Raw genomic sequence first — 27771 nt, 5'->3', positions numbered from 1 at the left:
TTGAATTTTTTAATAATTTGTCACCTACTGTAATATTTCTACATTGTTTGTTTGTTACAAGTTTAATTGAGTTAAATTTGCATACATTTCCACGAAGGTAATACAACGAGCTAACGGGGTGTGGTACTTATTTATAAAGTTAACAAGTACATCATTTATACCCTTACGACGTTTAACCGTACATTTTATTAAGCATGTACAAAATATATTCGTCCCGATTCATGTTTCTTGAGAATATGACATATTAAAGCTTTTATCTAAAAGTATTTAACGAAAAGTTGATTTAATCGTTACATCGTTTATTCTTGAGTTACGAAAACCAAAACAAAAACACATCAAATTTACAGGGGGTGTAAAAAATGAAGTTAGTTGTTTCTTTATAGTAAAGGAATTATATGCATACCTAGAGGAAATTTTGTGAAATAGATTTTGTGAAATGAAGTAAAAAATCGTTTTGTTTTGTTTTTCATTGAGACTATCTCATTTGGTATTGATAGATTCCTTGATGTTAAATCCATCAATTAACTAAATATCGTACAAATTTATATTAACCAGGACATGTTTGAGAAAGAAAATTAAAAATCATTATGAAGAAAAACCCTCTTTATCTTGATGTATACATCTCCTATCTACTATACAGCAAGCAAAAATGGTTTAACTTCATCTTAAAATTATCTCAATAATAATAATAGGATACAGGAGCGATATTGGTCTTAATCATATTCTTACTTGAACAATCATGACATAAATTAACATAAACGTTTATAACTTTCATTCAATTTAAAAAAAATATATATATATTTATATATTCAATGGATTCAGTTGTGGATCCAAGACAACAATGAATGCATTGTGAAAAAGAAGAGGGTATAAATGGTATGCCATGTTCATATATTGAATGTACATGTAAACAAGTGGGGAAAGGGGAATTAATGCGTGAAATAGCTTCTAACATTTGAAGAAAATATTAATCAAAATTTTTAAAAATTAAACAACAACACAGAATAACAGCATAAGTATAAAAGAAGGCTAATAAACAAGAGTCGAGTTTTCCTATATGAAAGTGCTCATCGAATCTAAAACTGGTAGTAATTTATTCAAGTTGGTTTTTCGTAGACTTCATAGCTTCGAATGGGATCTCCACTTTGTTTGAGGTATGGTTCGACATAGAGTGACTGGTCACCACCAATGTACTTGGCATAACCGTCAGGAACGTCAGGAAGAGGTCCTCTGGATCCCTTCTCATCTTGAAGATTGTCTTTTGATGATGTTGCTAAATCATAGCCACGACTGTAAATTACAAAATGTAATTTTAGACAAATATTGTATTCAAATAAAATTCAATTTACTATTCAGTTTTCAATTGCATCGTTAAATTAGGGGAACTATAAGTGCGCTGTTCATTATGTAAAACATTTCTAACATTTAAAAATGTTTGAAGTCGAATACTGATGAAAGAACATCTGGCGAATTCGGGACTCCCAACACTTAAGTTGGGATTTAAGGTTGCATTTCATAAACATATATTTGTTTCCATTTATTTAATAATGTTTCCAACTAAACACTTCTGTTGGTTCAGCTACTTTTGAAAGATGTACCTATACAATAACTCTGACACAAATTGCCTGAATATGTCAACGTCTTTTCCAAAATTAACTAACAAAGTTGGTAAGGATTTTTTTCCTGGAGTTTATTTGCGGTGTAATTCTATTATTATTTGTTTCCCTTCTAAGATGATACCGAAAACGTATCAACAACCACGAAACCACCTCGTTCCTTGATTTCAAGGAAACGTTTTCCCCAAGTACTGGTAGTCTTACAAATTATGGGGACGAGCGGCGGGTTTTCAGCCTCCTTCTATAAGTCCGAGCACCTTGAGTTATTGACGTAAAATGGTTAAATGCCTGAAATCAACTGAGAGTTTGATTTTCATCATAAAAAATGTTGTGCGTAAAGATAAATTACACTGAAAAAATAATAACGAGTTATTGTACATATCTAGACATTATACCATTATAATGGTAAATATAAACTTACTTTCTTACGAAGATGACAAACGCCGCCATACACATCAGAACAAGGATGAATAAGATGACAGCTGTAACCAGAAGACCGGTGATAAAGTAATCCCTTCCCTTCTGCTCACTACTAGAATATGCAATACGCTCTGGGAATGAAGGTTTTTCTCCTGTAAATATAAAGATTTGGTTATATGCAAAGACCAAAATATCAAGATATATATTTGTATTAAATTTCAGTAATTGAATTTGAATGAGTATTTTTCGTAATCTAATTTGTGATTGCTTTTGTATTTGTATTTTTGTTTTGTTTAAATTTGTATTTTCATTTGAATTTGTATTTGTATTTTTATTCGTATTTGTATTTGCATAATTTCATTTTCATGTGCATCATTTACATTGGAATTTCTTCGTATTTGTAATCGCATTTGTAAATGTGCTCGTCTTTGTATATATACCATTATTATATGTGTGATTATATTCTTTATTATATTTGTATTTCTTTTTCTCAGATATTCGTTAAAAAACAAACAAAACAGCAATTTCCCGTACATGATCACAGCAGCCCCGTAAGATATGATCAACAAAATAAAAAGATAACAAGATAAATTATCATAACAACAACTTTTGCAAGAAAAAAATACATGGACAAAATAAATAGGGAGGTAAATAATAAACGGTAATAATAAAATTCCAAATAGGTAAATTGATGGACTATTATTTATAATTTTCAAATAGATGAGCTTAATTTGTAAAGCAGTATCCTTTTTCCCTTTACAATTTGTTTTCTTTCCCATCTTATGTCAAAAATGCTTTGGCTTTTGTTATTCATCACCGTGTTTTACTCGTTCCTTCAAGAGATAATATATTGTGCAACATAAAAGCTAGTATAAACTCTCCCAAATTTGTGTTGTGGCGGACAGGCATTCTCTCATATTACTTATATTTACATTTAAAAGGACCAGTGTACATTTATTACTTTTAATCTTGTAGTATGCAACGTATTAAGATGATAATTATTTACATCATAACTATACTAAAATATAGGACAAGATTGTTATCATCACTATGAACCTGACGGACAAAGAAAGAGGACAAAATATACAGTTCCTCATTCTACCCTCAACAATTGCTGTGGTAGACAAAGGAACATCCCTTCACTGCTCTTATGTAAAAATGTGTAGAACAGGTGAATATGCATGTGACACCTGTTCTACACATTGTTACATAATAGCAGTGAAGGGATGTTCCTTTGTCTACCACACCAATTGTTGAGGGTATAATGAGGAACTGTATATTCTGTCCTCTTTCTTTGTCCGTCATGTTCATAGTGCATAGTATGGTACCAAATTATCCCTTATATCAGACATTTCTAAGTGCATAATAACCTCCGGGTGGGAGACAATCAGTAGAGCACTGGACGGAATTCCCACGCCACAAGCCATCTGTGTGACATTCCCAAGCGAACCAATCAGAGTCGTCGTTACATGTGATGTTGACTTGGTCACCAATCTTGTAGCGAGGCTTAACATTTCCCATGAATGAGACGACGGGGATGATTGGTGGATTGCATTCTGCAAACGAAGTATTTAAACATTACAACAAACTGATTCACTGGATTAGGGTATATTTGTACACAAACAGAAAATTGTAGAATATTCCAAATCTATGGCTCCTTCGAAGACTCTTCAATGATTACAGCACAATAATCATTTAGGGAAGCCTCTTTCGAGCGCTTGTAGTTGCCCCCAAACAGTGCATATCTTTGATGATTGAAAATGGAGTTACCTTGATCCTGCACGGTACAAACTGTCCAATGCACACACACACGCACACACACACACGCACGCCAACTTACATTTTTTTTTTTTAAATTTTTTTTTAACAATTTAGTTTTATTTCTCCAGATGTGTAATACAAACCATGACATACAATTGAATAAAATAAACGTGTTCAATATTGATGCTTTTACATAAACATAATTAAACACAAACTTATTTGCAGTATAATATAACTTAGCAACAAAGTAAACGTATAAGTACCTAAACATAATATCAATTGTAAATGTTATTTACTTATATATTACAAAAAAAAAACAAATCTGGAGATAATTTTACTGAAACAATCCTGCCCCCTCCCTGCCCCCTACATCACACAGACATACTCACCCTCTATCACACAAACATACTCACCCACTCACACACATACTCACCCACCCACCCACCCACCCCCCCCCCCCCCCCCCCCCCCACACACACAGTACTCACTCAGTGGATGTACATACACACACACACACACACACTCAAATAGATAATACGTTTTTTTAAAGGGCGCTTACAATCTTGTAAAGATCATATTACCTCCTATCCTCGCGTCATTTTTAGATAATCAACGTTATTAACAATAAATATTGATTGGGTCTACGTCTTGCAATTGTTAATGTCCCGGTGATTATCAGGCACCTATATGTACATGGTCTAAAATAGGCGAATGTGCAACGATGTGTTCAAAGTACGTTAGTAGCGGGATGGGATTCGATCCCTCAACCCTTCCACTGAGAGTCAAGTGAATGAAGCCCTATATCACACACCTTTACATCTGTATTACATTAGATCACTTAACGACGGGTAACTTTAAAAAAAAGAAGTATGTTTTGCATACCTTTGGGAGGGTCAGGGCAAACTATGTTTTGGCCTATCCATATTCCATCGTCACATGACACGTCGAACCAATCAGAACCCACGTTACATGTCACGTTCATCCTGTCGCCGTCTTTGTATGAGAGACGAAGATTCTGAATGGTTGAATCAATAGGCACTGCTGGTGCACTGCAGGAGGCATGTGATGGAGGAACTGTGGAGAGAATACATGCAAACAATCTTATGGAGGCCACGAGGTACTGTACTAATGGAATATTTTAGGAATTCTTTAGGATATTTAAATTTGTGACGTTCTTAAAATAATTAATGTGTGAAATAAAACAAAAACGTATTGAACAGGTGATTTGAACCTCTCTGTATACCTGTACAACTCGGCTCAGTAAAGCCAAGTTTTATTACTCACACAGAACCAATACCCTTCCAAATATTTACACTAGGTATTGTTCATTGTAATGGCAATTAAAGCGTTTTTAAGTTTGGGACAGCAACACATAAAAGGAAAACAATGTTTATATTTAAAAAGTTGCTTTAAATTAGATTCTAGAAATCGAAGAGATGAAAAGAGAAAGAAAGAAACTGAAATGAAAAACAGTACAAGATTTAAAAAAACAGGATTGAGTTCTAAATGTACTATTTTTTTTTTTGTTTAATAACAAAATATCACGTTCTCCGGAAAAAAAATTTTATTCGAAATATCAGTGGTTATTGTAAGGGATTAAGCACAATATTTGTCATCGTCTCAGTGCGCGTTCATGATACTTTTATATTTATGTTTTTATATTTCTTCGGGCCCCATTTATGCAATGGTTAAGGTAATGGTAGTGGTGATGATAATGAAGAAGAACATGATGATGGTGGAAACAAGGGAGTATAAAAAAGAAAAAAATTCCGATATAATACCCAAAATATATTTACTTACATGAAGCTGGGATTTTCGGCAATGTCGGTGCTGCACAGGATATATCAGGGCCATCCCATAATCCACTTGCCTGACACCGTAAAGTGAATTGATCACTGTTCGTGTCACATGTCACTGACACTGTTTCATCATTGTTGTAGTTCAAATGATGACTTTCAATCGAAGAATATCTCGGAATATAAGGTGCACTGCACAGTGTTGGAGCTGTCATATTCACAGCATTTTGGGGAAAGAAGAAGACAAATTCAAAACTGAAACCGCTGAAACCTCAAAATAAAACATCACATTATCAGTGCGTCCCAGAAAAAACGAAACCGAGAGTTATCGATGTTTATCATAACTTAACCATATTTATTATTAATAAATGACACATATTTGTAAATTTTAAATCCTCTTCTTTCATTTGTTACAACTCATATGATGCATATTTCACGCATGAGTGATTAAAACCAATTTGAAGAGAGGAAACCAAAAAGTCATTTGGCGGGCGGTATCTGCGTTTCAAAGAGAAAATCACATTTCTAGAAAGTTCAGTTTCTATCCTTTCATATGACACCTCAATCAGGAAAAATGAGCAAGGAATGACAAAGTTCTCTTTGTTTAAAGTAGTGCTTCCATTTCCATATTTTTATCAAACGAATTCGTTTTCACTGGCTGCCTGCCGTAACAACAGGCAGAATTGACAAAAGACTTCACTCCGTTTCGTTGAAAATCGGCCGTAAACGAAAGATTTGATGCATGGCTGATTGTCAACGAAACGGAGTTAAGTCTTTTGTCAATTCTGCTTGTTGTTACGGCAGACAGCCAGTGAAAACGAATTCGTTTGATACAAATATGGAAATGCAAGCACTACTTTAAACAAAGAGAACTTTGTCATTCCTTGCTCATTTTCCTGATTGAGGTGTCATATGAAAGGGCAGAACCTCAGCTTTCAAGAAATATGATTTTCTCTTTGATATTCAGATACCGTCCGCCAAACGACTTGTTGGCTTCCTCTCTTTAAAATAACTTTACTCACTCATGCGTGAAATATGCGTCATTTCAGTTGCATCAAATGAAACAGGAGGATCTAAGCTTTCCAGATATGTGTCATTTATTAATTATAAATGTGGCTAAGTTATGATAAAACATCGATAATTATCGGTTTCTTTTTTCTGGGACGCACTGTAGTGTACAGCATTGCGCAATATAAATCTAACATTATTATGATTCGTTTAATGTATAACGTTGGGGAGCGGGGTAAAGGTTCGTAATTCCAAATATCCATAGAATAATTCCGAATACACTAATTGCAATTTCCAGCCTTGGTAGCACTTTCGAGATTGTGTGTTACTCCGAAGGTTTTAAATTGCGAGGATTCGTTATTTTCAAAGATTTTTAGGCTGACGACTCATAATTTTGATGGATGCTAACGTGCCATTTTCTTGAAGTTTTGTAATTCCCAATATGAAATAAGATTCATAATTATTAACATAAAATAAGTTTCGTTCATCTCAACGTTCGTAATTCTAAAATTATTTCAACTGTTGGAATTTAAATCCCTCTCTATTTTATTAAAATTATGATCCATATCGCATTTTTGGTTTTACAAAACATCAACCCTTTGTATTAACGGAACTTTGGAACAGCCATCAAAATGTTGAGCCTTCGGACTCACTTTGAAACGTTGAACGTTCGGCCTGAAAATGGCATGGTAACGATTATAACACTGTATAAATATTTTGTTACGCTCAATAAAAAGAATTCGCATAATTAATCCCATGTGCGAGTTATTAAATTAACATTATAAAAGGGCGATCATTACTTAATCTGCAAATGACCTGATGCAGAAATATGTAACCTGCCATGCATTTAGTGTTCACCTCAATTAGTTTAAAAGGCCTTTTTTAGATTCTATTTAATTCAAGTTCGATTCGATTTAAAAAATAAAAAATAAACATAACCAACAGTCACAGTCTATATTGTAAATGCCTCTGCAGTGAAGTAGAATGTAATATTAATACTTTTTGACGCAAAGAAAAAACAAATAAAATTGAATGTAAAAAAAAAAAAAAATTAAGACTACGTTAATAAAATTGAATGGACACAAATACCCCACTGCTATCAGTAACTATTAATGCACGATACTAAATAATGAAAAGGCAAGAGGAAAAATGTCACACGAAGGAATATAATTTTATAGAAGGTAAACGTTGTAGGCAACACCAAAGGATGTATAAGATATTGAGGAAAGGAAGAATGAAAATGGAAAATGATAGACAGGTAGAGAATAGGTATATGTATAGAGAACGGTATGAATAAATATATAATTACACATGCAAAGATAACAAATTAAAAAAAGAATGAGGATGGTAAAAATATTGAGTTCCCGCTTGACAAGTAGTAAAAATCTACTTAATATCATGAATATTTAATTGTTGGTTAAAGTAAACCGAGCACATTACCATATTAGTCAGATAAAAACCAAATATCTTACGTTTGACTGGTTCTCGACAAGACATTTCCGGTCCACTCCAAATTCCACTGTTGTTACAATGAAGGGTAAAACGATCGCTGTTTGCATCACAAGTAACAATCACGTCATCACCTGAGTTGTAGGTCATTCGGTAGAATGCAATGGTAGAATGTCTTGGAATAACAGGAGCACTGCATTGAGATGGAGCTGATAGTAAAATGTAACATAAAGTCATTGGAGGGTGAGGTTCGATGAAACAAGGAAAGCACGTATCGTCGCTGTTTTCACGAAGTGACGGTAGTGAAAAAAAATTGCATTCACTTTGCGTTACGATTTGCCTCACTACCGTCACTTCGTGAAAACAAGGACGGTATGTAGCATAAGAACATGAATAAATAATCAGGTAATAGTAAAGAAAGCATTAGTAATATAACGAAAACAATAAAATACAACTGTCAATAGCATTGTTAAGCACTGTCTAGCACAAACAAAAATGATATTACGATAGAAATGTAAAGAAACACTTAACACATATATGAAGCACCTTACACATATCATTGCCCTTATTATCGCATTTTGAGCATTATTTCCAGCTCCCCAGCAGGTATTCTCATAGATTATTCACAATGACGATATAATATCACAATGAAATCGCAGTCTGTTCCAGGTAACATGATAGATTGTCTTATTTTCCCCCGAGAATAAAGTATCAAAAATGTATCAATACTTAGACAAGGACAATGATACAAATACACGACCATGTTGATTGTGTAGTTATAACAAAATATACAGACATCAAGAATAATTTGTTAGGTTTTCACACACATACATACATAATTACTCAATTTCTAAAAATATGTCATTTTTAGTATGGTTAATTAATAATTACACAAGCTTAATTTTACATCACTCTGGTACACGTCAATGCCTTAGTACACGCGAACGGACAAGTCCTATGTCTAAAATTTGCGAGCAGTCCACAAATTACATTTTTACTATGGTAAAATTCTATTTTGTTATAGATACATCAGGCATTTGGGGCAATTTTATTTATGTTGGTCAAAATCTCTTTTAAAATGTAAACTCTCACAATTGGCACAGGACCTGTCAGTGTTCCCTGGATCTAAGTTCAGATTCATTATATCTCCGCCATCATGACCATTGATTTGGGGCTTGAATTATGATAAAAGCGGTCGAATTCAAAGGGGGAGGGATAAGTTTCTGGTAAATATAAGGAAAGCAATCAAATCAAAATTGAAAGTCTTACATTGTGGAGGTCTAGGACAGGACACCACCTGGCCACTCCACCGACCTTTCGTGTCACACCGAAGGTTAAACCGATCACTACTGCTGTCACATGTCACAGTAATGCTGTTACCGTAGTCATAATTCAGTTGCAGGCCTTGAATGGATGCATATCTTGGAACGTTTGGGGCACTGCACTTCTCCGGAACTGTAACGAAATTCAAGTAAAGATGATAGTAGGTACAACACAAATTTATCCACTTTTTAGTATTATCTGATTTTATCTTTAAGCGTTAAAGGGGTATAAAAAAGGTAAGATGTTGCTGAATGATAAAAGGAAAACAATAAAGAGGTTGCATCAACTATTCTGTTGACCACAACCACCACAGACAACAATTGTTATATTAAGTATACACGTGAACGCGTAGGAGCATTGGGGTGCTAAATATTATGTATTTATTTACAAGTTAGCAGATGATAGGTGGGTGGATCATTGAATAATTATTAATGATTAATTAATAAGACATAAAGCTAACCTTCTATCGGCTGTGTGCAAGAAAGGACACTACCCGTCCAAAACCCATCTGAGTTGCACTGAAGGGTAAACGATCTGTCTGTTCTGCTGTCACAGGTGATTGTTACCCTCTCATCGATGCTGTAGACCAAACGTATGTTTTCAGCTGATGCATACCTTGGGATATATGGACTAGTGCAACGTGTAGGGGCTGTGAATGGAAATTCAAAACGTATGGTTCATAAACTCACATTATTATTTTAAACATAGAAAGGTATGATTAATATCTACAATTCAAACTAGTACCTTATTTACTGAAACCCTAATGTACGTATTACAATTATGAATGTCGAACAGTTTTACGACTTGTTCCGCAGCAATTAGAACTGATGTATGGAATTCTTTACCTAATGATATTCGAAATATAAAATCAACAAACTCCTTTAAAAGAGCACTCAAATGTATTATCATTTCACAGATGTAAGATATTACTTACATTATAATCTATTTATCAGTTCTAATTAAATCTAACATAATTTTGTTACTAGTATAAAGAATTTTTTTTTTCTTTCTTTGTTTAACTTTGTAAATAGTGTAAATAGTTCATTACAAAACTTTAGGAACTTTATTTGTCATATATTATATCTTTGAAAGGTGTTGTAACGATTCAAGCTCTATTTGCTTATGTTTCATCACCTTTGTGTGTTCATTCTTCAAACTGTATATAAGTTGCAACTTGTCTTTGATAAAACAATGTTATATTCTTTTTCTACACTTATTCATCCATGATCCATGTAAAATTGAAAATGATTTGTTATATTACATTAATTTTTCATGTGATGTTAATTTCAATGAATTTTGAAATTATAAACATGCATAAATAAATAAATTAGTTAATCTGTAACTCTACGTACTGGACCTCCTAACTTGAATTAGTAATACATATCTCTATATAATGCTTCGTTTGGACATAGCCTTAGTTATAATCAGAAGCGTCGATATATCCGACATTGTCATGTAAAGCCCAGCTCAAAATGTTACATGATATTAAGTCGGGTCTACCGTGTCATGTCAAGCCATTTTTTCTGTGTTAATGTTTAAGCTCATTCGATAATTATATTGTCGTTGGTTAAACCCTTTTTGGAAATGTGAACTCTTATAATTTGCACATTTACTTTTCCCCGGATCTATATGAAGATTTAACATATCTTCCTCCATCATCATGACCATTGATTAATGGCGCGTATATTGCGAAAACCAGTCGAAAGGTGGGGGGGGGGGGTAAGTTTTAGACAGAAACTATGAATAAATTAAATACAAATAAAAGTCTTACCTGGGGTAGGTACGGGACAAGAAACTTCCTGGCCACTCCATCGACCTTTCGTGTCACACTGAAGGGTAAACCGAGCACTGCTATTGTCACATGTCACAGTAATGCTGTCACCGTAGTCATAATTCAGTTGCAGGTTTGGAATGGTTGCATGTCTTGGAACGTAAGGGGCACTGCACTTCTCCGGAACTGAAATAAAATCAAATAAAGTTGATAGCTGGTACAACAAACATTTATCTACTTGAAATGTTAATTGAGTATATCTCTGGACGTAAACGGGAGAAATAAAGTATAATGTTCTTGAATGATAACACAGACACAATTCTTCTTCTTCCGTTTGAGTACAGACCTCTTTACAGAGTATTATCGTACTATACTGGGGGTGTGTGCAGGTGGACAACTACATCGGGGTTTCCCCATACCCTTATAAGAATAGTGCAGTGGGTTCTTAACGTGCAAAGGCAGTGACTCTTCTCTACACGGGGCCTCCATTTAACGTCCTATCCGAGGGACGGAGTGTTTTCCACTTGACATAACCTGCGTCTATGAACAAGGGAAGGGGCACGTTAACACACACTCCCCACGACAACAACTTTACAGTTACTTATATACGTGCGTGCGTAGGGGCATAGACGCTCTATGTATTAGGTATTATTTACAAGTTTTTGACAATTGATAACTATAGGTAAATTAATTAATAATGATTGAGGAATAATAAATCAAGCTTTAAAATACGGGGGGGGGGGTTCAGATGAAAACAAGAGTCAAATTAAATAAATTTACAATAACAAAAAGTCTTACCTGTGGTAGGTACGGGACAAGAAACTTCCTGGCCACTCCATTGACCTTTCGTGCCACACCGTAGGGTAAACCGAGCACTGCTGCTGTCACATGTTACAGTAATGCTGTCACCGTAGTCATAATTCAGTTGCAGGTTTTGAATGGTTGCATATCGTGAAACGTAAGGGGCACTGCACTTGTCCAGAGCTGTACAGAAAATCAAATAAAGATGATAGTTGGTACATCAAACATTTATCTACTTTAAAACTTATTTGAGTATATCTCCGGACGTAAACAGGAGAAACAAAGAATAATGTTAATGAGTGATTACAGAAAACAACGAAGTGGTTGAATGCTATATTTTGATGACCACAACCACCAACAAAAACTTTTATTAAGTAAATTGCGAAAGTCAGTCGAAATTGGGGGGGGGGGGGGGGGGGTTTTAGACAAAAACAGTTAATCAAATCGAATCCAAAAAAAAAAAAGTCTTACCTGGGGTAGGTATTGGACAAGAAACCTCCTGGCCACTCCATTGACCCTTCGTGTGACACCGAAGGATAAACTGAGCAGTGCTGCTGTCACATGTTACAGTTATGCTGTCATCATAGTCATAATTCAGTTGCAGGTTTTGAATGGTTGCATATCTTGGAACGTAAGGGGCACTGCACTTCTCCGGAACTGTAAAGACAATCAAGTAAAGATGATAGTTGGTACTACAAACATTTATTTACTTGTAAACTTATTTGAGTATATCTCTGGACGTAAACAGGAGAAACAAAGAATAATGTTAATGAGTGATAACAGAAAACAATGAAGTGGTTGAATGCTATATTCTGTTGACCAAAACTATCAACAAAAACAATTGTCAAGTATATTGCAAAAGCCAGTCGAATTTATTTCTTTCTTTCTTTCTTTTTTTTTTTTTTTGTTGGGGGGGGGGGGGGGAGTTTCAGACAAAAACAGTTAATCAAATGGAATAAAATAATTAAACAAAAAAAAATTAAAAAAAAGTCTTACCTGGGGTAGGTACGGGACAAGAAACCTCCTGGCCACCCCATCGACCTTTCGTGCGACACCGAAGGGTAAACTGAGCAGTGCTGCTGTCACATGTTACAGTAATGCTGTCACCATAGTCGTAATTCAGTTGCAGGCCTTGAATAGTTGCATATCTTGGAACGTAAGGGGCACTGCACTTCTCCGGAACTGTAAAGAAAATCAGGTGAAGAGGATAAATCGTTTATCTACTTGAAATGTTAATTGAGTATATCTCTGGACGTAAACGGGAGAAATAAAGTATAATGTTCTTGAATGATAACACAAAACAAATTAAATGGTTAGATGCAATCCTTTTTTTTAAACCACAATCACGAACGAAAACAACTGTACAGTTAATTGTATACGTGTGTGCGTAGGGAGAGAGGTGCTCTATACAGTGCGTCCCAGAAAAAACGAAACCGAGAAGTATCTATGTTTTATCATAACTTAATCACAACCATAATTAATGAATGATACATATATATACATATACATATACATATAAACAAAAATACATTTGGCGGGCGGTATCTGAATTTCAAAGAAAAATTCATATTTCTAGAAAGTTCATTTTCTGCTCTTTCATATGATACCTCAATCAATAAAAATGAGCCAGGAATAACAAAGTTCTGTTTGTTTAAAGTAGCCCTTACATTTTCATAATTTTAACAAATGAATTCGTTTTCACTGGGTGCCTGCCGTAGCAAAAAGCAGATTTGACAAAAGACTTAACTCCGTTTCGTTGACAATCAGCCATGCATTAAGACTCTCGTCTACGGCTGATTGTCAACGAAACGGAGTTAAGTCTTTTGTTAATTTCGTTTATTGATACGGCAGGCACCCAGTGAAAACGAATTCGTTTAATAAATTTATGGAAATGCAAGCACTACTTTAATCAAACAGAACTTTGTCATTCCTCGCTCATTTTTCCTGATTGAGGTGTCATATGAAAGGGCAGAAAATGAACTTTCTAGAAATATGAATTTTTCTTTGAAATTCAGATACCGCCCGCCAAATGTATTTTTGGTTTCCTTCCTTCAAATTGCTTTTAATCACTCATGCGTGAAATATGCATCACGTGAATAGCATCAACCGAAAGAGGAGACTCTAAGCTTTCCAAATATGTATCATTCATTAATTATAGTTGTGATTAAGTTATGATAGAACATCGATACTTCTCGGTTTCGTTTTTTCTTGGACGCACTGTATATAAGGTAACATTTAAAAGTTTTTGACAATTTATAAATATGAATAATAATTAATGCATAATAAATAAAGCTTTAACATATGGGGCGGTTTAGACGAAAACAATGATTCATATGAAATAAAATCAAATAATTTTACAATAAAAAAGGTCTTACCTGGGGTAGGTACGGGACAAGAAACTTCCTGGCCACTCCACCGACCTTTTGTGTGACACTGAAGGGTAAACTGAGCAGTGCTATTGTCACATGTCACAGTAATGCTGTCACCATAGTCATAATTCAGTTGCAGGCCTTGAATGGTTGCATACCGTGAAACGTAAGGGGCACTGCACTTCTCCGGAACTGTACATAAAATCAAGTAACGATGGTAGTTGGTAAAACAAACATTTATCTACCTGAAATGTTATTTGAGAATATCTCTGAACGTAAACAGGAGAAACAAAGAATAATGTTAATTCAATTTAATTTTCAATACAGAACTTTATTTCAGACTCAGCTGCACAAGGCAGTGGTCCATAAAACATATGTTACATATAGATAGGGATAATAGCGGAGTATGAACATGACGAGTATAATAACAAGAAATTAACAACAAATCGTACAAATACTAAAGAATCTAACAAACTAAAACTAAAACTATACTACGTATATACAATGTAACTGTAACATGTAACCTGTATCTGTAAAAAATGATAACAGAAGGCCTATAGCAATCTAACTCTAAGCTGTACCTGTAACTGCAATATTAAAATAAATATATGTATAACAAAGTGAAGTTGTAACTTAATTGTAACATTCTCTGCTCACTAACTAGAACAATTAATATATACTAATAATAGATAACTAGATATTATAACAAGCAACAAGGACTAAGGACTATACTGTAACCATAAGAGGCTGGATAATCCTTGGTAACATCATGCAAAATATGATCAATTCCGAGGTGTAATAAGTGATAACAGAAAACAATTAAGTGGTTGGATGCTATCTTCTTTTGACTACAACCACTAACAACGCCAAGTGTTAAGTTCATTACACACGTATGCGCGTAGGATCAATGGGGTTCTATATGTTCTTTGATATATAAATGTTTTGGACAATTGATAGGTGGGTAGATAAATGAATAATAATTAATGAATAGATGAATAATAAATAAAGCTAATAAACCTTCTGAAGGCGGTGGGCAAGAATGGACACCACCCGTCCAAAACCCATCTGGTTTGCACTGAAGGGTGAACGATCTGTCTGGTGTGCTGTCACAGGTGATTGTTACCGTCTCATCGATGCTGTAGGCCAAACGTACGTTTTCAGCTGATGCATACTTTGGGATAAATGGACTAGTGCATCGTGTAGGAGCTGTGAATGGAAATGCAATACGAATGTTTCTTAATATATCATTAGTAGTTAAGACAGAGAAAGTTGTGATCTATATCTACAGTTTAAACTAGGAGCTGATGTGTTGATACCATAATGTTAATGCTACAATTATGGATAATGGCGAACAGTTTTACGACCAATAGCACAGCGATGAAGCTTTTACCCTACTGTACCTCATAACTTGAATTATTAATACCTATCTCTATCTAATGCTTTGTCTAGACAAAGTCTTTATTATAATCACAAGTGTTGATCGACCCTACATTTCGATGATAAGCTAACATCTAAATGTTACCTGCTAATAAGTCAATTACAATTACAGTTTGCACAGTAATGTTTTTTTCCCCCTGAATCTAATATTAAGATTTAATATATCTTCCTCCATTATCATGACCATCAATCTAAAGATCGTCTATGACGAAAGCCAGTCGAACTCTTCCTGTCAGGGGGATAAGTTTCAGATACCAATGCACACAATACATGTTAATGCCGTTATATTGTTCACTTCTTTATAAACCTCAATGCAGCATATAACTAACTAACTAACAAGGCAGCATAACTATTCATATATTTCAGTCGTTGTCAATGTTTATGATCTAAAATGATCAAAATTTTGAAAAACTCGCAAACTTGACTCTTATCGGAGTTATATTTTTAGTCCCTTTTAGATGCATATCTGTGGCAATAATGTATACCCATATGTCATAGATACCTGAGACGGGTGGCGGGCATGACTGCATAGGTCCGCTCCATAACCCAGTGGTTTCACACAGAAGACTGAACGGTTGAATGGTGGTATTGTCACATCGGAATGTCACACTGTCTCCAAGGTTATAATTCGGGCTAAGGGTTTCGAGCGTAGAGTATCTCGGGACGGAAGGAGCATTACAGTTCGTCGGAAGAGCTAGAGTTGAGGGAAACAAATTATAAGTTACTTGCTTCACAACTTTACGAAATGCCTACAATTCCTATGTTACGTCTGAACGCTTTCACCCGAATTCACAAAGGAGGTTTGTCGACAAACCGAGGTTTATGTGCGTCATACGACGCGTTTCGACGCGTTATTACAAACCTTGGTTTGTAAAAAAAAAGAAAAAAAAAGGTTTGTCGAAACAAAAGGAGGTTTGTCGACAAACCTCCTTTGTGAATTCGGGCCAGTCTGTGGAGTATTGTGTTAACTAAACTAAACGAAAACAATATGTTTCAACTTCACCAAATTGCGAATGCTTCTCATGTAATGAAGTACAACAAGAAAATATATACTGACTAAAGATCATCAGAACCAATCACGTTTGCAACAAATTCAGCACTACCATTTGGAAATTAGTGCTCATCAGCTTTACTAGCATTGCGAGTTTACAGTGTCTTGGCAGCTCAGGATTCATTCGGGTAATTAAGTTGGACTATGGACATGTGTTCATGAACAGAGCGAAACATTCCGTTCAGAACGTTTCGTAATGGGACGAACATATTCACGCATCGTACTACCTGACTGAGTGTTAGGGGGTTTGATGCATTGTTTAGATTATAATCTTAATAGAAGCAAAGTGATCCTACAACGGGTACGGATTTGAATATTATCTTACCCCTTGCGATCGATTCAGGGCAGGATACAATCGGTCCACTCCAAAGCCCTTTGTTATGACACTGAAGGTTGAAGGTATCAGAACTGGCATTGCACGTCACAGTAATTTTGGCACCAAAATTGTAGTTGAGACGAGGATTTGTAACATGTGCGTGTGCGGGAATGTACGGGGCACTGCAAGGAATTGAACCTGTAAGGAAGGTCATAATAAATTATTTTAAAGTGATTTTCTGTAGTTATTTCTTAACAAGAAAAAAACTTGTACATTGCAATTTGAAATTACATCATACAATGTTAAGCAGTGACAAATTATTCATTGAGGGTAATGAAACTTCGAAATTTAAGGACCATGGAAACTTTTCGACTTTATTATATTATTCTTTTTTATTTAATTCAATATGGATCCCTTGAAAAGGGTTGTAGACGGTAATCGTTAATATTAACAATTGTCTTCTGGACGAAATTGCGGAAAGAGGGTATGTGAGGAAAGAAAGTTCCAGTTGAACGCATTACCTAGTTTGTAGCACATCCGTATTTGCTTGGGTCTTGTGTGACATTTAATCAAATGTGTTTATTCGGAAGAGATATTTGTGTATGTTTTGTCCTGTCTCCTTTTAATTCGGCTTGTGGTAATGTTTTCTATATACCAAATGAATATCAATTAACAACATTATGTGTATAATAGCCCTTCTTTTTGTGTACAGAAGTTTTATTGAATCATGAATAAAAGCTCTTTAGGAAAGTAAGGAACATCCATTTGATTGTTGCTAATTCTGATCTGTCAATAAAGGGGATGTTTGTGTACTGCTTTTAATACAGCATGGCTTTATCTAAATTGCTTACTTCTACTACGGAGGTATCGGTTTTCAAACGTTGATCAAACGACTGGCGATGTGCTATTCACCAATTTCAATTTGATAAATTGCATAGAACGAACGTTTATGTGGATGTTTTTATTTCTGTCCAGTGTTTGGTTTGTTATTTGTCTTACCTGACTGCTAACAAAGCACGTGTATGTTTGTAAGTAATCTATCTAAAATTATTCCAGTCAAACGTCTCAGCTTGTTTGTGGTATCCAATATATGTTTGGAATTGGGATGAGTATGGAGTAAACGTGCAGGTCTGCTGTGTCAAAGTTAGTAAGCACAGCTAGACAGGAGTGTCATAGTAATTGTGGTAGTAATGTAACGTCATCATCAATCTGATTCCCAAACCAAATTATAGACAAATGTTCGGGATATGCTGATTTATGTCATCATCATTCTGCCATATATATATGGCAGATATATATATATATATATTAGTTCAAAGAACCAACTTGACCATTATTGGTTCCGAGATGTCCAGTGTTTATCCTGCCAATATAAGATACATAAGTCAGTCTTTGTTTTCCCATAATCTAAAATTGCTAAAGTTGTATTTCATTTGACAAAGCTAGAATAACTTAATACAGAAAATTATCATTTATCTTTTTTCTCTATGTAGTCGCTTTACGCCAGACATTTAGAGTCAAACTTGAAATGATTCAAACAATAACCCTTGAAAGTACAATGCTGGCATATTATATGGGATGTGAAGGGAAATATAACGCGTGCATTCCGCCATAAAGAACAGCTCATCACGATATTGATCTTTATGAGGTCTGAATAGTGATCAGGTCCGCCGACGATCCGCACACCCGCATCGCTTGTATTTTATTATATATTCCAAATTCCTGTATAGCTTTGCAGAAGAAAACAAATGCGTCGGGGTACTTTTCTTAGTTCAAAGGAAATATGATCCTTTTGTTTTGGAGAACAAACACATTTAATTACGATTTATGTCTAATTCATTGATTATTTAAGGAGACAGTAACTCAGTTCCATCTTGTTATCCTTAGGCACTAGTCGAGGATATTAAATTTTGTTAATCCATTTGGATATTTTCGTCCCTTTTTTTCACGAAGTGACGGTAGTGAATGAAAATCGCATACAATTTGCGTGCGGATTTTCCTCACTACCGTCACTTCGTGAAAAAGGAATGTTTTGTCTCTTAATTTGCCTGGAAAGCATTATATAATAATGAAAAAACGTTAGATCAAGCACCTGTTTTGTTCTATATCATCTAAAAGTTGTTTTACAATGTTTCCAACTGACATACGATAGCAGTCATTTAAGCTATCTTGCGATAACAATATGCACAGTCTTTCCCTTAAAGGTAATACAAAGTTTTGGTTTGTGGTCATGATTTTGGTTCAAATGAACATATTGGAAGCATAATGCAATCCTACAATATTGAGTAATTGTTGTCGCGGTCGAAATCAACTCTAAAGTTATGAAATTGTAAACAAAAAACACTTCATATTGAATAGCTCCCTTTCAAGGTCAAGATATTAATTAAGCTATAAAACAATGCTTATTGACTAAAATCGACCGATTAGCTATTCCCGTTCGGAAATTATATACCACAATTACATATTCTGATATTGTCATGGTCGCTGCTACCATTGTACGGCCGTAGGAGCTTTTTGAAGTGTATCAACATTTACCGGGAGCACCGGCAAACCTTTATATTCAATTTTTCTCGAAAGAAGAAGTGTTTTATAGGGCAAAAATTTCTAGTGCTTTTAATACATCCACAGGGGCATCCAAATATATCACAATTGTAAAGAATCACTATCCACCCATTTTTCAAAATTTCCCCAAAATGTGTAATACCTTTAAGAATTGAACTATAATTATTTATCAATATATGCAAAGAATGAGAACTAACCTGGTGAAACTGCCATTGGTAAATTTTAGCTTGTACACCCCCTGAATATTTATCAGGTCCGTGCGTGAGCCGCAAACCTGCTCTGCAGGTTGCCGCAAAGCAGACATAGACCATAACAAAGTTTACTCGTCAACACGTGATCTAATATGGGCGCTGCGTAAAGCTGACGGTGACTCTGGGGAGCGAGAAAGCCCATCTGACCGGCAACAAATGAGACCGACATTTGTACCACTATACATTTGTTTTAAATTGGAAAGTGGCGATACGTTGCTTGCCTCTCCATGAGTCTGCAAACTTGGTAGTACCCTTTTCTTGAGATATGAGATTTTCCAAATAGGTCAGATAAACCCAAGCCACAAGCACCTTGTAAGATAATCCATTATGTTGGTTAATACTAATTGATAGTAAGCTTGATCTCTTACTAGCTGTAAGGCTTTCGTAAGGCATTGGTGGACAGACACAAATATTCAAAATCCACCATTGCCACCTAAAAAATGTTATTTTTTTAAATAGACTCTTGTTTTGTTATCTTCTGTTTAATCGAGTGTACTTTGATGCACACAAAATATATTGTCCTAAAGGAGGTCTTACACTATAATGGAGTTTCTTGTATTTTATGAGTTAGGATGTATTAAAATTACACGTTCTTGGTCCAATCGATGGTATTATTAGTAATTTGAGGCAAGATGTATTCCCGTCCAGACATTTAGATAGAAAATGACAAAAATGTATAATATATGTGTAATATGGAGATACAGAGAGAGAGAGAGAGAGCAAGAGAAAGAGAGAGGTTGTTCAAAATATATATGTTACCACAAATATCAAATACTATTACATTTGTGTGTATGTCAGTCAAACACCTGAACTACTTTGTGGCATCTAACACACATTTTTATTTCTGTGGTACGCAAATCCTTAGCGCAGCTCTGCAATTCTCTCACACTGAGAGTGCTGCCCAATTAAAATATTGTTTTGTATCGAACATTATAAATGTTGACGAATTTTAGATGGTTCCATTACAGAATATCTATCAATATACAAATCGTAAGTTACCAATTTGCCATTGACCGAACCTTAACCAATTGCCTGCTGGAACCGGGTGGTCCCTGTATTGAGCCTTTGGCAATGAGAGAATTCAGTAGTTAAAGGGCTAAACTAATCAGGTACGTCTGTATGCCGTAAGTCTACTCATTTGTATACGTCGTGACTGTAAACAAATGTAGATACTAAGGGTGGGAACATAATCACCATTAGTCAACGTTATTACCGATCATTTTATGTATATTTTTGTGTAAACCTTTTTTTTCTAGTAGATAAGTTACAAGAACCATTGCAATTTTATATTGTTTTTACGAGGAAAGAAGGAAAAGGCAATTGCCTCTCGCATATCGGATATACATTGAGTCAAGGTAGTCACCATGGACAGAAATAGTTTCAAATGATGAGGTATTTGCCATGGCAGGAAAAAGACGAAAGCTTCTAAATAATATAAGAGGTCTACAGCTGAGCTTCTTGGGCAATGTTATACGGAAGAATGGTTTGGAAAATCTTGCACTGACTGGAAGAATCGAGGGGAGGAGGAGTAGGGATAAAGGAGGATTATGTGGATTTGTAGCTTAAGGAGTGTGATTTTTGAATGTGGAATTGATCTCGGGGAGAATGAATTACTTCATAGAATATGGGATAGAGAGTTGTGGCACTCCATGATTGCCAACGTCTCAAGACATGGCACATAGAAAAAGAAGTCACCATTGGCTTTTCTATCTGTCTTTTTGTGTGTCTGTTATTGGTATTATTACTTTTAAATCGTTATTTATCTTGTGTGTATAAACAGTTTCGACATGTGGGTAAAGTCATTCGTCAAGTTTTACTACTCATAACAGATTCCTGATCATTAATAAGAGGTACTTTAAAACGCCTCACCTGTTTTGTGGCATTCGACATTGTTAATTCTTAAATTAATGAGCAGGTACGGGGGTGTGTAAATCAGAAGTGCAGCTCCGCACTAAAGTCATAGTGGATGCGGTGCCATATTTAAGATATTCCACCACCTTAAATCCATTCAAGACTATGACCAGATCGGTTTCCCTATCCTACCTATTTAATCGATCTCGCGATTGAAAATAGGTACCAAGTAAAAGATATTTAAAGTACCAATACTGAAAAAACAGCTTGTTTCAAATATATTTAAATGCGGTAGATTAAGAAAAAATAATCAGGTGAAAAAGAAAAAAACAACCGAAGCAGATACAAAACAAGGAGTTTTCGTATATTTGGTATCTCCAGCAATTGTATCATTATTACTTCTTCATTAATATATTATGTGTGTGTGTGTGTGTGTTTATGGAATACGATATGTTTTATTTCCCCGTTTTAGTCGTAAGGCCAACAAGTTTTTGTATTATGTTTCCCTGCCTGATTATGAGTTACCTCAAATTTAGGCCGCTTGTTGGTTGCATGCTTCAATTCCAACCTTTATTCACCTAATATAATTTGGTGTCACTGAAATCCCTTATGTTTAAAATCAAATTAAGGCGTGTTTCAACCAAATTCTAAGTGCCTAATCGTCATTTTTTTGCGGCGAATGTGACCGACAGAGTAATGCTTACATTTGTATTGAATGCTCAAATTGCAGCTGCTGAAAGCAATCGTATACTCCTTAAAATCAAATTGAATGAGAAAAAATAAATTTCTGAATGATCATCTACGCCTTTATTCAATTTCGCACGAAATTGAAGAAGAAAAAAACGATGTTCACTTGGTTATTAATTTTAGGAAGTTGGGAGGGAAAACCTAGGTCAAACTACTTATGTAAATGATGAGGTAAAGGAGCTGCGCACTGCCCGTTCTTACATAGATAAGTGTTTATTGAAATGTATTCCTTCAAATTAAATACCACACACGTTACATGCCGTCATGGTATGTGTTGTTTCGTCAGAGAGAGAAGGAAATGGAGAGCAAAAGAAAATGTGTGCTATCAGGTGAACAATAATATTGAGTAGAACAACGTAACATTAAATGTTGGTCTGATATTGGCGTTGTCCAATTTTTTAAAGTGCCATTTGCCATTTTGACCTCTACCCAGCCTGTGTACTGATCAAGTCCGTGTACGAGCCGTCAACACACTTCATTTTACAATTTCCGGATTTAAATGTTCATGTTAACATCAGAATTATGTTAACTATTGCAATAAATTAATTTGTCTTCTTGATATTCATGTTCAAAATCTACAAGATTACGAGCTTACGTAGTTACGAGACTTATGTAGTGACCGGATAAGAATAATGTTGTTTGTGTATTACCATGGTCAATCATCTCACAATCGGAAGAATTAAACATTTGGCGTAATATTAATCATAAAGTGAGAAGTCGGTGACTTATGGGATCAGATTATTTCTACTGCCACTTGTAAGCTTGACCTAGACCCAGCCTGAATACCGATCAGGTCCGTAGGTGAGCTTAATGCCCGATTCACTTGGTACTTTATTTGATTAAATGTGCTATTATTGTTATTTTGTTCATTTATCGCCCTATATAAAAATACATAATAACCAATTTAAATAATTATTATGTACAAGCAATGCAGTTTTGATGAATTGCATTCATTGAAAGATGGGCAAATAATAGTACGCCGTATATTTTAAATACATTTATTCTCTTTTTTCCGAGTTTTTTAAATGTTGATAAAAGTATATACAATTGTTTTGTTATAACGGTAAATTTGTCTGCAACCAAATATATATAATTGGGCTATTATGGTTTCAAACGTTTGAAACAATAAATGCCTTATACAGAAAATACATTTTACCGTAAAATGAATACCCTTCCGTATCAAAAGTGTTTTGAAGATATTAAGTTAACTAATGTTAGTAGATTGTCAAGAAAAGAGAACAAACAAAGCAATGTACGTGTGTAATCTTGCATTTGTTTCAATAAGTTATATCCTGTAAAATCCTATCAAATTAATAACACAGCTTCAACGAAATAATGAGCACCAATGTTGTACAACAAATGTTTTCAGAATCCTCTTGTATCAAGTTTAGGCTAAAGCTAAGGTCAAAACAACTTTCCCCCATAGTTATCAATCTGAAATTGACTGCTAGGAATACAACAATAATTTGGTGAAGTTAGCCAAAGTTTGAATGTTGTTCGTCAGAGAGAGAAGGAAATGGAGAGCAATTGAGAATGTTTGCTTGCAGGTGAACAATATTATTGAGTAGACCAATGTAACATTTAATGTTGGTCTTATATTGGCGTTGTCCATTTTTTTAAAGAGCCATTTGCCTGTTTGACCTCTACCCAGCCTGTGTACTGATCAGGTCCGCGTACGAGCCGTAAACACACTCCATTCTACAATTGAATGAGTATTACATGCAGGATTAAATTAGTCCATGGGCCAAGACCAGAAATTTGGGTTATTGGTACCACTCAAGGTGGCAAGATCTACTTATGGATTTTGAAATGTCCTATATCTATACATAATATTTTGATATGATAGCATTTCCAGACTGGCAGCTTAGTCATATAATTAGCAGTTTCCATGGCAACACAACAATAAAACCGGTATTATTCAAAGAAACAGTTAAAGTCATTTATAAATTATAAAAACACTTTTGAATGAGTAAAAATGTACCGTTTAGAATACCTCACCATAAAGGAGAGTAATGAAATGCAATTTAAATCACCATTTATAACGGTTGCCATGGTAACGACCCCAGAATAGCCTAAAATCAAGGATTTTTGAGAAATTTCAGTAATATATTACATACTATACTCATTCAAGACAAGTTAAAGTCTCCTTTCCAAAATAATGACAAAACTATATGACTAAAACATCATATCAGCCAAGAATATGCTACTTAATACCTTCCCATGGTTACCATGGCAACATGAATTAGAGTTAACAAGATGCCCTGTACGGTACTATATGCCATATTTTGGCTATATTTTGGCATTGGAGAGGTGTTGAAAGTTCATTTTGGTGTCTATATCCAGGTTTTCAGGCCCAAAGAATGAAAGTTTAGAATACCTCACGATGAAGAAAAGTAATGAAATTCAAATTACATCACCATTTATAACGGTTGCCATGGTAACGACCCCAGAATAGCCTAAAATCAAGGATTTTGGAGTAATTACAGTAATATGTTAGACAATATGCCCATTCAAGACAAGTTTAAGTCCCCTTTCCAAATTATTGAAAAACTATAATGACTAATCTATCATATAAGCCAAGAACATGTAATAGTACCTTCCCATTGTTACCATGGCAACATGAATTAGAGTAAACAAGATGCCCTTTACGGTACTATATGCCATATTTTGGCTATATTTTGGGATAGGAGAGGTGTTGAAAGTTCATTTTGGTGTCTATACCCAGGTTTTCAGGCACAGGGAACACAGCTAAAGCATTATTTTGAACATTAATATAGGACATCACCGCTATTGTTTATACATTTGCATATAATCAGAGCAAAATGACCATAAAAGTATTCTGCCACTGCATATTACAAGCTGTTTCATAGGGTTTAGAAAGATATAACATTGTGATGACTACATTAGATGCCAGAAAACTTAATTTGATTGAATGCAATGCTGGAACCAGCACAGATTCATCTCATTAAAGGGGAAGTCCACCCTGAAATTAAGTTAGTTTTAAAAGGAGTCGAAAAATGAGAGAAACAAGTCAGTGAAAGTTTGAGCAAATTCCGATTAAAAATAAGGAAGTTAGGATTTTTGAAGTTGTGATCAATCAAACACAAATTGGCAACTCTATGACGTATCATGCGAGCTCAACTTCCATTTGCTCAGTACTAAAAAAATCTAAAATTTTCATTTTCCCTCAAGAAAAATTTCAACCATACATGCACCCTAAATATAATAATTGCAAATATGTTTCTATACTCCCCCTGCAAGGAACAAATATATATTCCGTCATCAATAACGAAGAAAACATGATTTTATGGAATATTATGCACAAAGCAAATGAAGGAGAGCTCGTATAATAAGTCACAGAGTTGCCAATTTGTATTTGATTTATCACAACTTCAATAATTCATAACTTTCTTATTTTCATTCAGAATTTGCTCAAACTTTCACTCACCTGATTTTCTTATTATTCTGCCTCTATCGAAACAAACTTATTTTGGGGGTGGACTTTCCCTTTAATGACCATTTGTTTGCTATTGTATCAAAACTGTGAAGACCCTGGGATGTATATCTCTTGGCATGTTATGCACACTGTGGTCACCCATTGAGAAGATCCCAGGTCGAAATTCCAGTTGATACCAGTTGAAACCAGTAAGGATTTCCAACTGGTATCTACTGGTTTGATCTGGTCTCAACTGGTCTCAACTGGTCTTAACTGGTACCAGTTGATACCAGTTGATACAATTTGGAAACCAGTAGAAATACCAGTTGACATCTGAGACCAGTTGATATTACCAGTTGATTTACCAGTTGAAAACCAGTATGGTTACCAGTTGATTTACCAGTTGAAAACCAGTAGATGATCACCAGTTGATTTACAAGTTGAAAACCAGTAGATGATCACCAGTTGATTTACAAGTTGAAAACCAGTAGATGATTACCAGTTGATTCCAGTTGAAAACCAGTAGATGATTACCAGTTGAAAACCAGTAGATGAGTACCAGTTGAAAACCAGTAGATGATTACCAGTTGATTTACCAGTTGAAAACCAGTAAGATTACCAGTTGATTTACCAGTTGAAAACCAGTAGATAATTACCAGTTGATTTACCAGTTGAAGACCAGTACGAATACCAGTTGATTTACCAGTTGAAAAACCAGTTCAATGTATCTTATGAATATTCATGATTTGCATCTTTTCACAGAAAATATAATTATCATGATCTTTCAAGCAAATGTGACAATGCACATACATTTTGTGATTTACATTTTCTTAGTTAATTATTGACAAATATATTACACATGTCTGATCATGTTTTTCATCTGATTTAAGACGTAAAATGAGATATATTGATATATATGTAATTACTAACCAGAAATAAAGTGTATAAATTTGTATATATGTATGCACGAACAATATTTGTCAAATCACACAATACACATCTGTAATCTACTTCAAATGATCATTGTGATGGGGTAATTGCAAGAGTTAGTATATGTGGTCAAGTTGGTGGCCAGATGCTAATAATGATTATTGATTATCAGTTGATTGATTACTGGATAATCATCTGAAAAATCAACTGGTAATTCAACTGGAAATTCAACTGGTAAATCAACTGGTAATTGAACTGGTAAATCAACTGGTAATTCAACTGGAAATTCAACTGGTAAATCAACTGGTAAATCAACTGGTAATTCAACTGGTAAATCAACTGGTAATTCAACTGGTAAATCAACTGGTCTCAGTTAGCGTTGTTTCAATTTCCATATTAAAAACCAGTTGAATCTACTGGTTTCAACTGGTACCAGTTGACTTACTAGCTGGTTTTAACTGGTACCAGTTGCCTATTGGTTTCAACTGGAATTCCGACCTGGGATGTTTCAAGATGTTGGACTAAGGGACCTATGTGTAGAGTCAGGTGTCATCGCTATAAGCTCCGTAGCTGGAGTGATGGAATTCTGCAAGTACAACCGTGCAGTCAAGTTGTTGTACGAGGCATTTATGCGACATGCATATAGAAAGGCTTTCTACCCTGTCTAGAAACTAACCACACTAACGACCAGGTTCACCTGGATGAAAGCCTCAGAGTCGTGAACAGCCTATCTGAAGATGTTGCCTAAGCTGCTGGCTGTGAGGTGATTGAGAATCAGTCCTTTGAGCCCATCTTCAAGCTGTTTGATGTCTACCTTGATAACCCGATACAGGAGAATCGGACCCTCTCGGCCTTCTGGATGTCATATGTGGACAT

General features: G+C 34.9%; 1 protein-coding gene across 1 annotated transcript; it reads right to left on the bottom strand.

The window, feature by feature from the left end:
• Window positions 1-18: 18 nt before the first annotated feature.
• On the bottom strand, window positions 19-27771 carry LOC579620 (CUB and sushi domain-containing protein 3-like). Its single transcript, XM_030988323.1, has 13 exons — window positions 27710-27771; window positions 16254-16318; window positions 15332-15520; window positions 12942-13127; window positions 12417-12602; window positions 11943-12128; window positions 11145-11330; window positions 8074-8259; window positions 5598-5801; window positions 4680-4871; window positions 3407-3592; window positions 2038-2188; window positions 19-1290 (listed from the first exon to the last, which is right to left on the bottom strand). Exons 1-13 carry the CDS (start codon window positions 27769-27771, stop codon window positions 1098-1100), a joined length of 2172 nt encoding a protein of 723 aa, XP_030844183.1. The 3' UTR covers window positions 19-1097.

Source organism: Strongylocentrotus purpuratus, unplaced genomic scaffold, assembly GCF_000002235.5.
Source record: "Strongylocentrotus purpuratus isolate Spur 01 unplaced genomic scaffold, Spur_5.0 spur5_scaffold_17, whole genome shotgun sequence".
Taxonomy (NCBI): domain Eukaryota; kingdom Metazoa; phylum Echinodermata; class Echinoidea; order Camarodonta; family Strongylocentrotidae; genus Strongylocentrotus; species Strongylocentrotus purpuratus.
This window is presented reverse-complemented; position numbering and strand designations above follow the sequence as displayed.

Coding starts and splice junctions, on each gene's coding strand:
- LOC579620 (XM_030988323.1), bottom strand. CDS start 27,771: ATGTCCACATATGACATCCAGAAGGCCGAGAGGGTCCGATTCTCCTGT. Junction 13,128..15,331: donor TTGCCCACCGCCTTCAGAAG/GTTTATTAGCTT, acceptor TTTTCTTTACAG/TTCCGGAGAAGTGCAGTGCC. Junction 2,189..3,406: donor TGATTGTCTCCCACCCGGAG/GTTATTATGCAC, acceptor TTATATTTACAG/GAGAAAAACCTTCATTCCCA.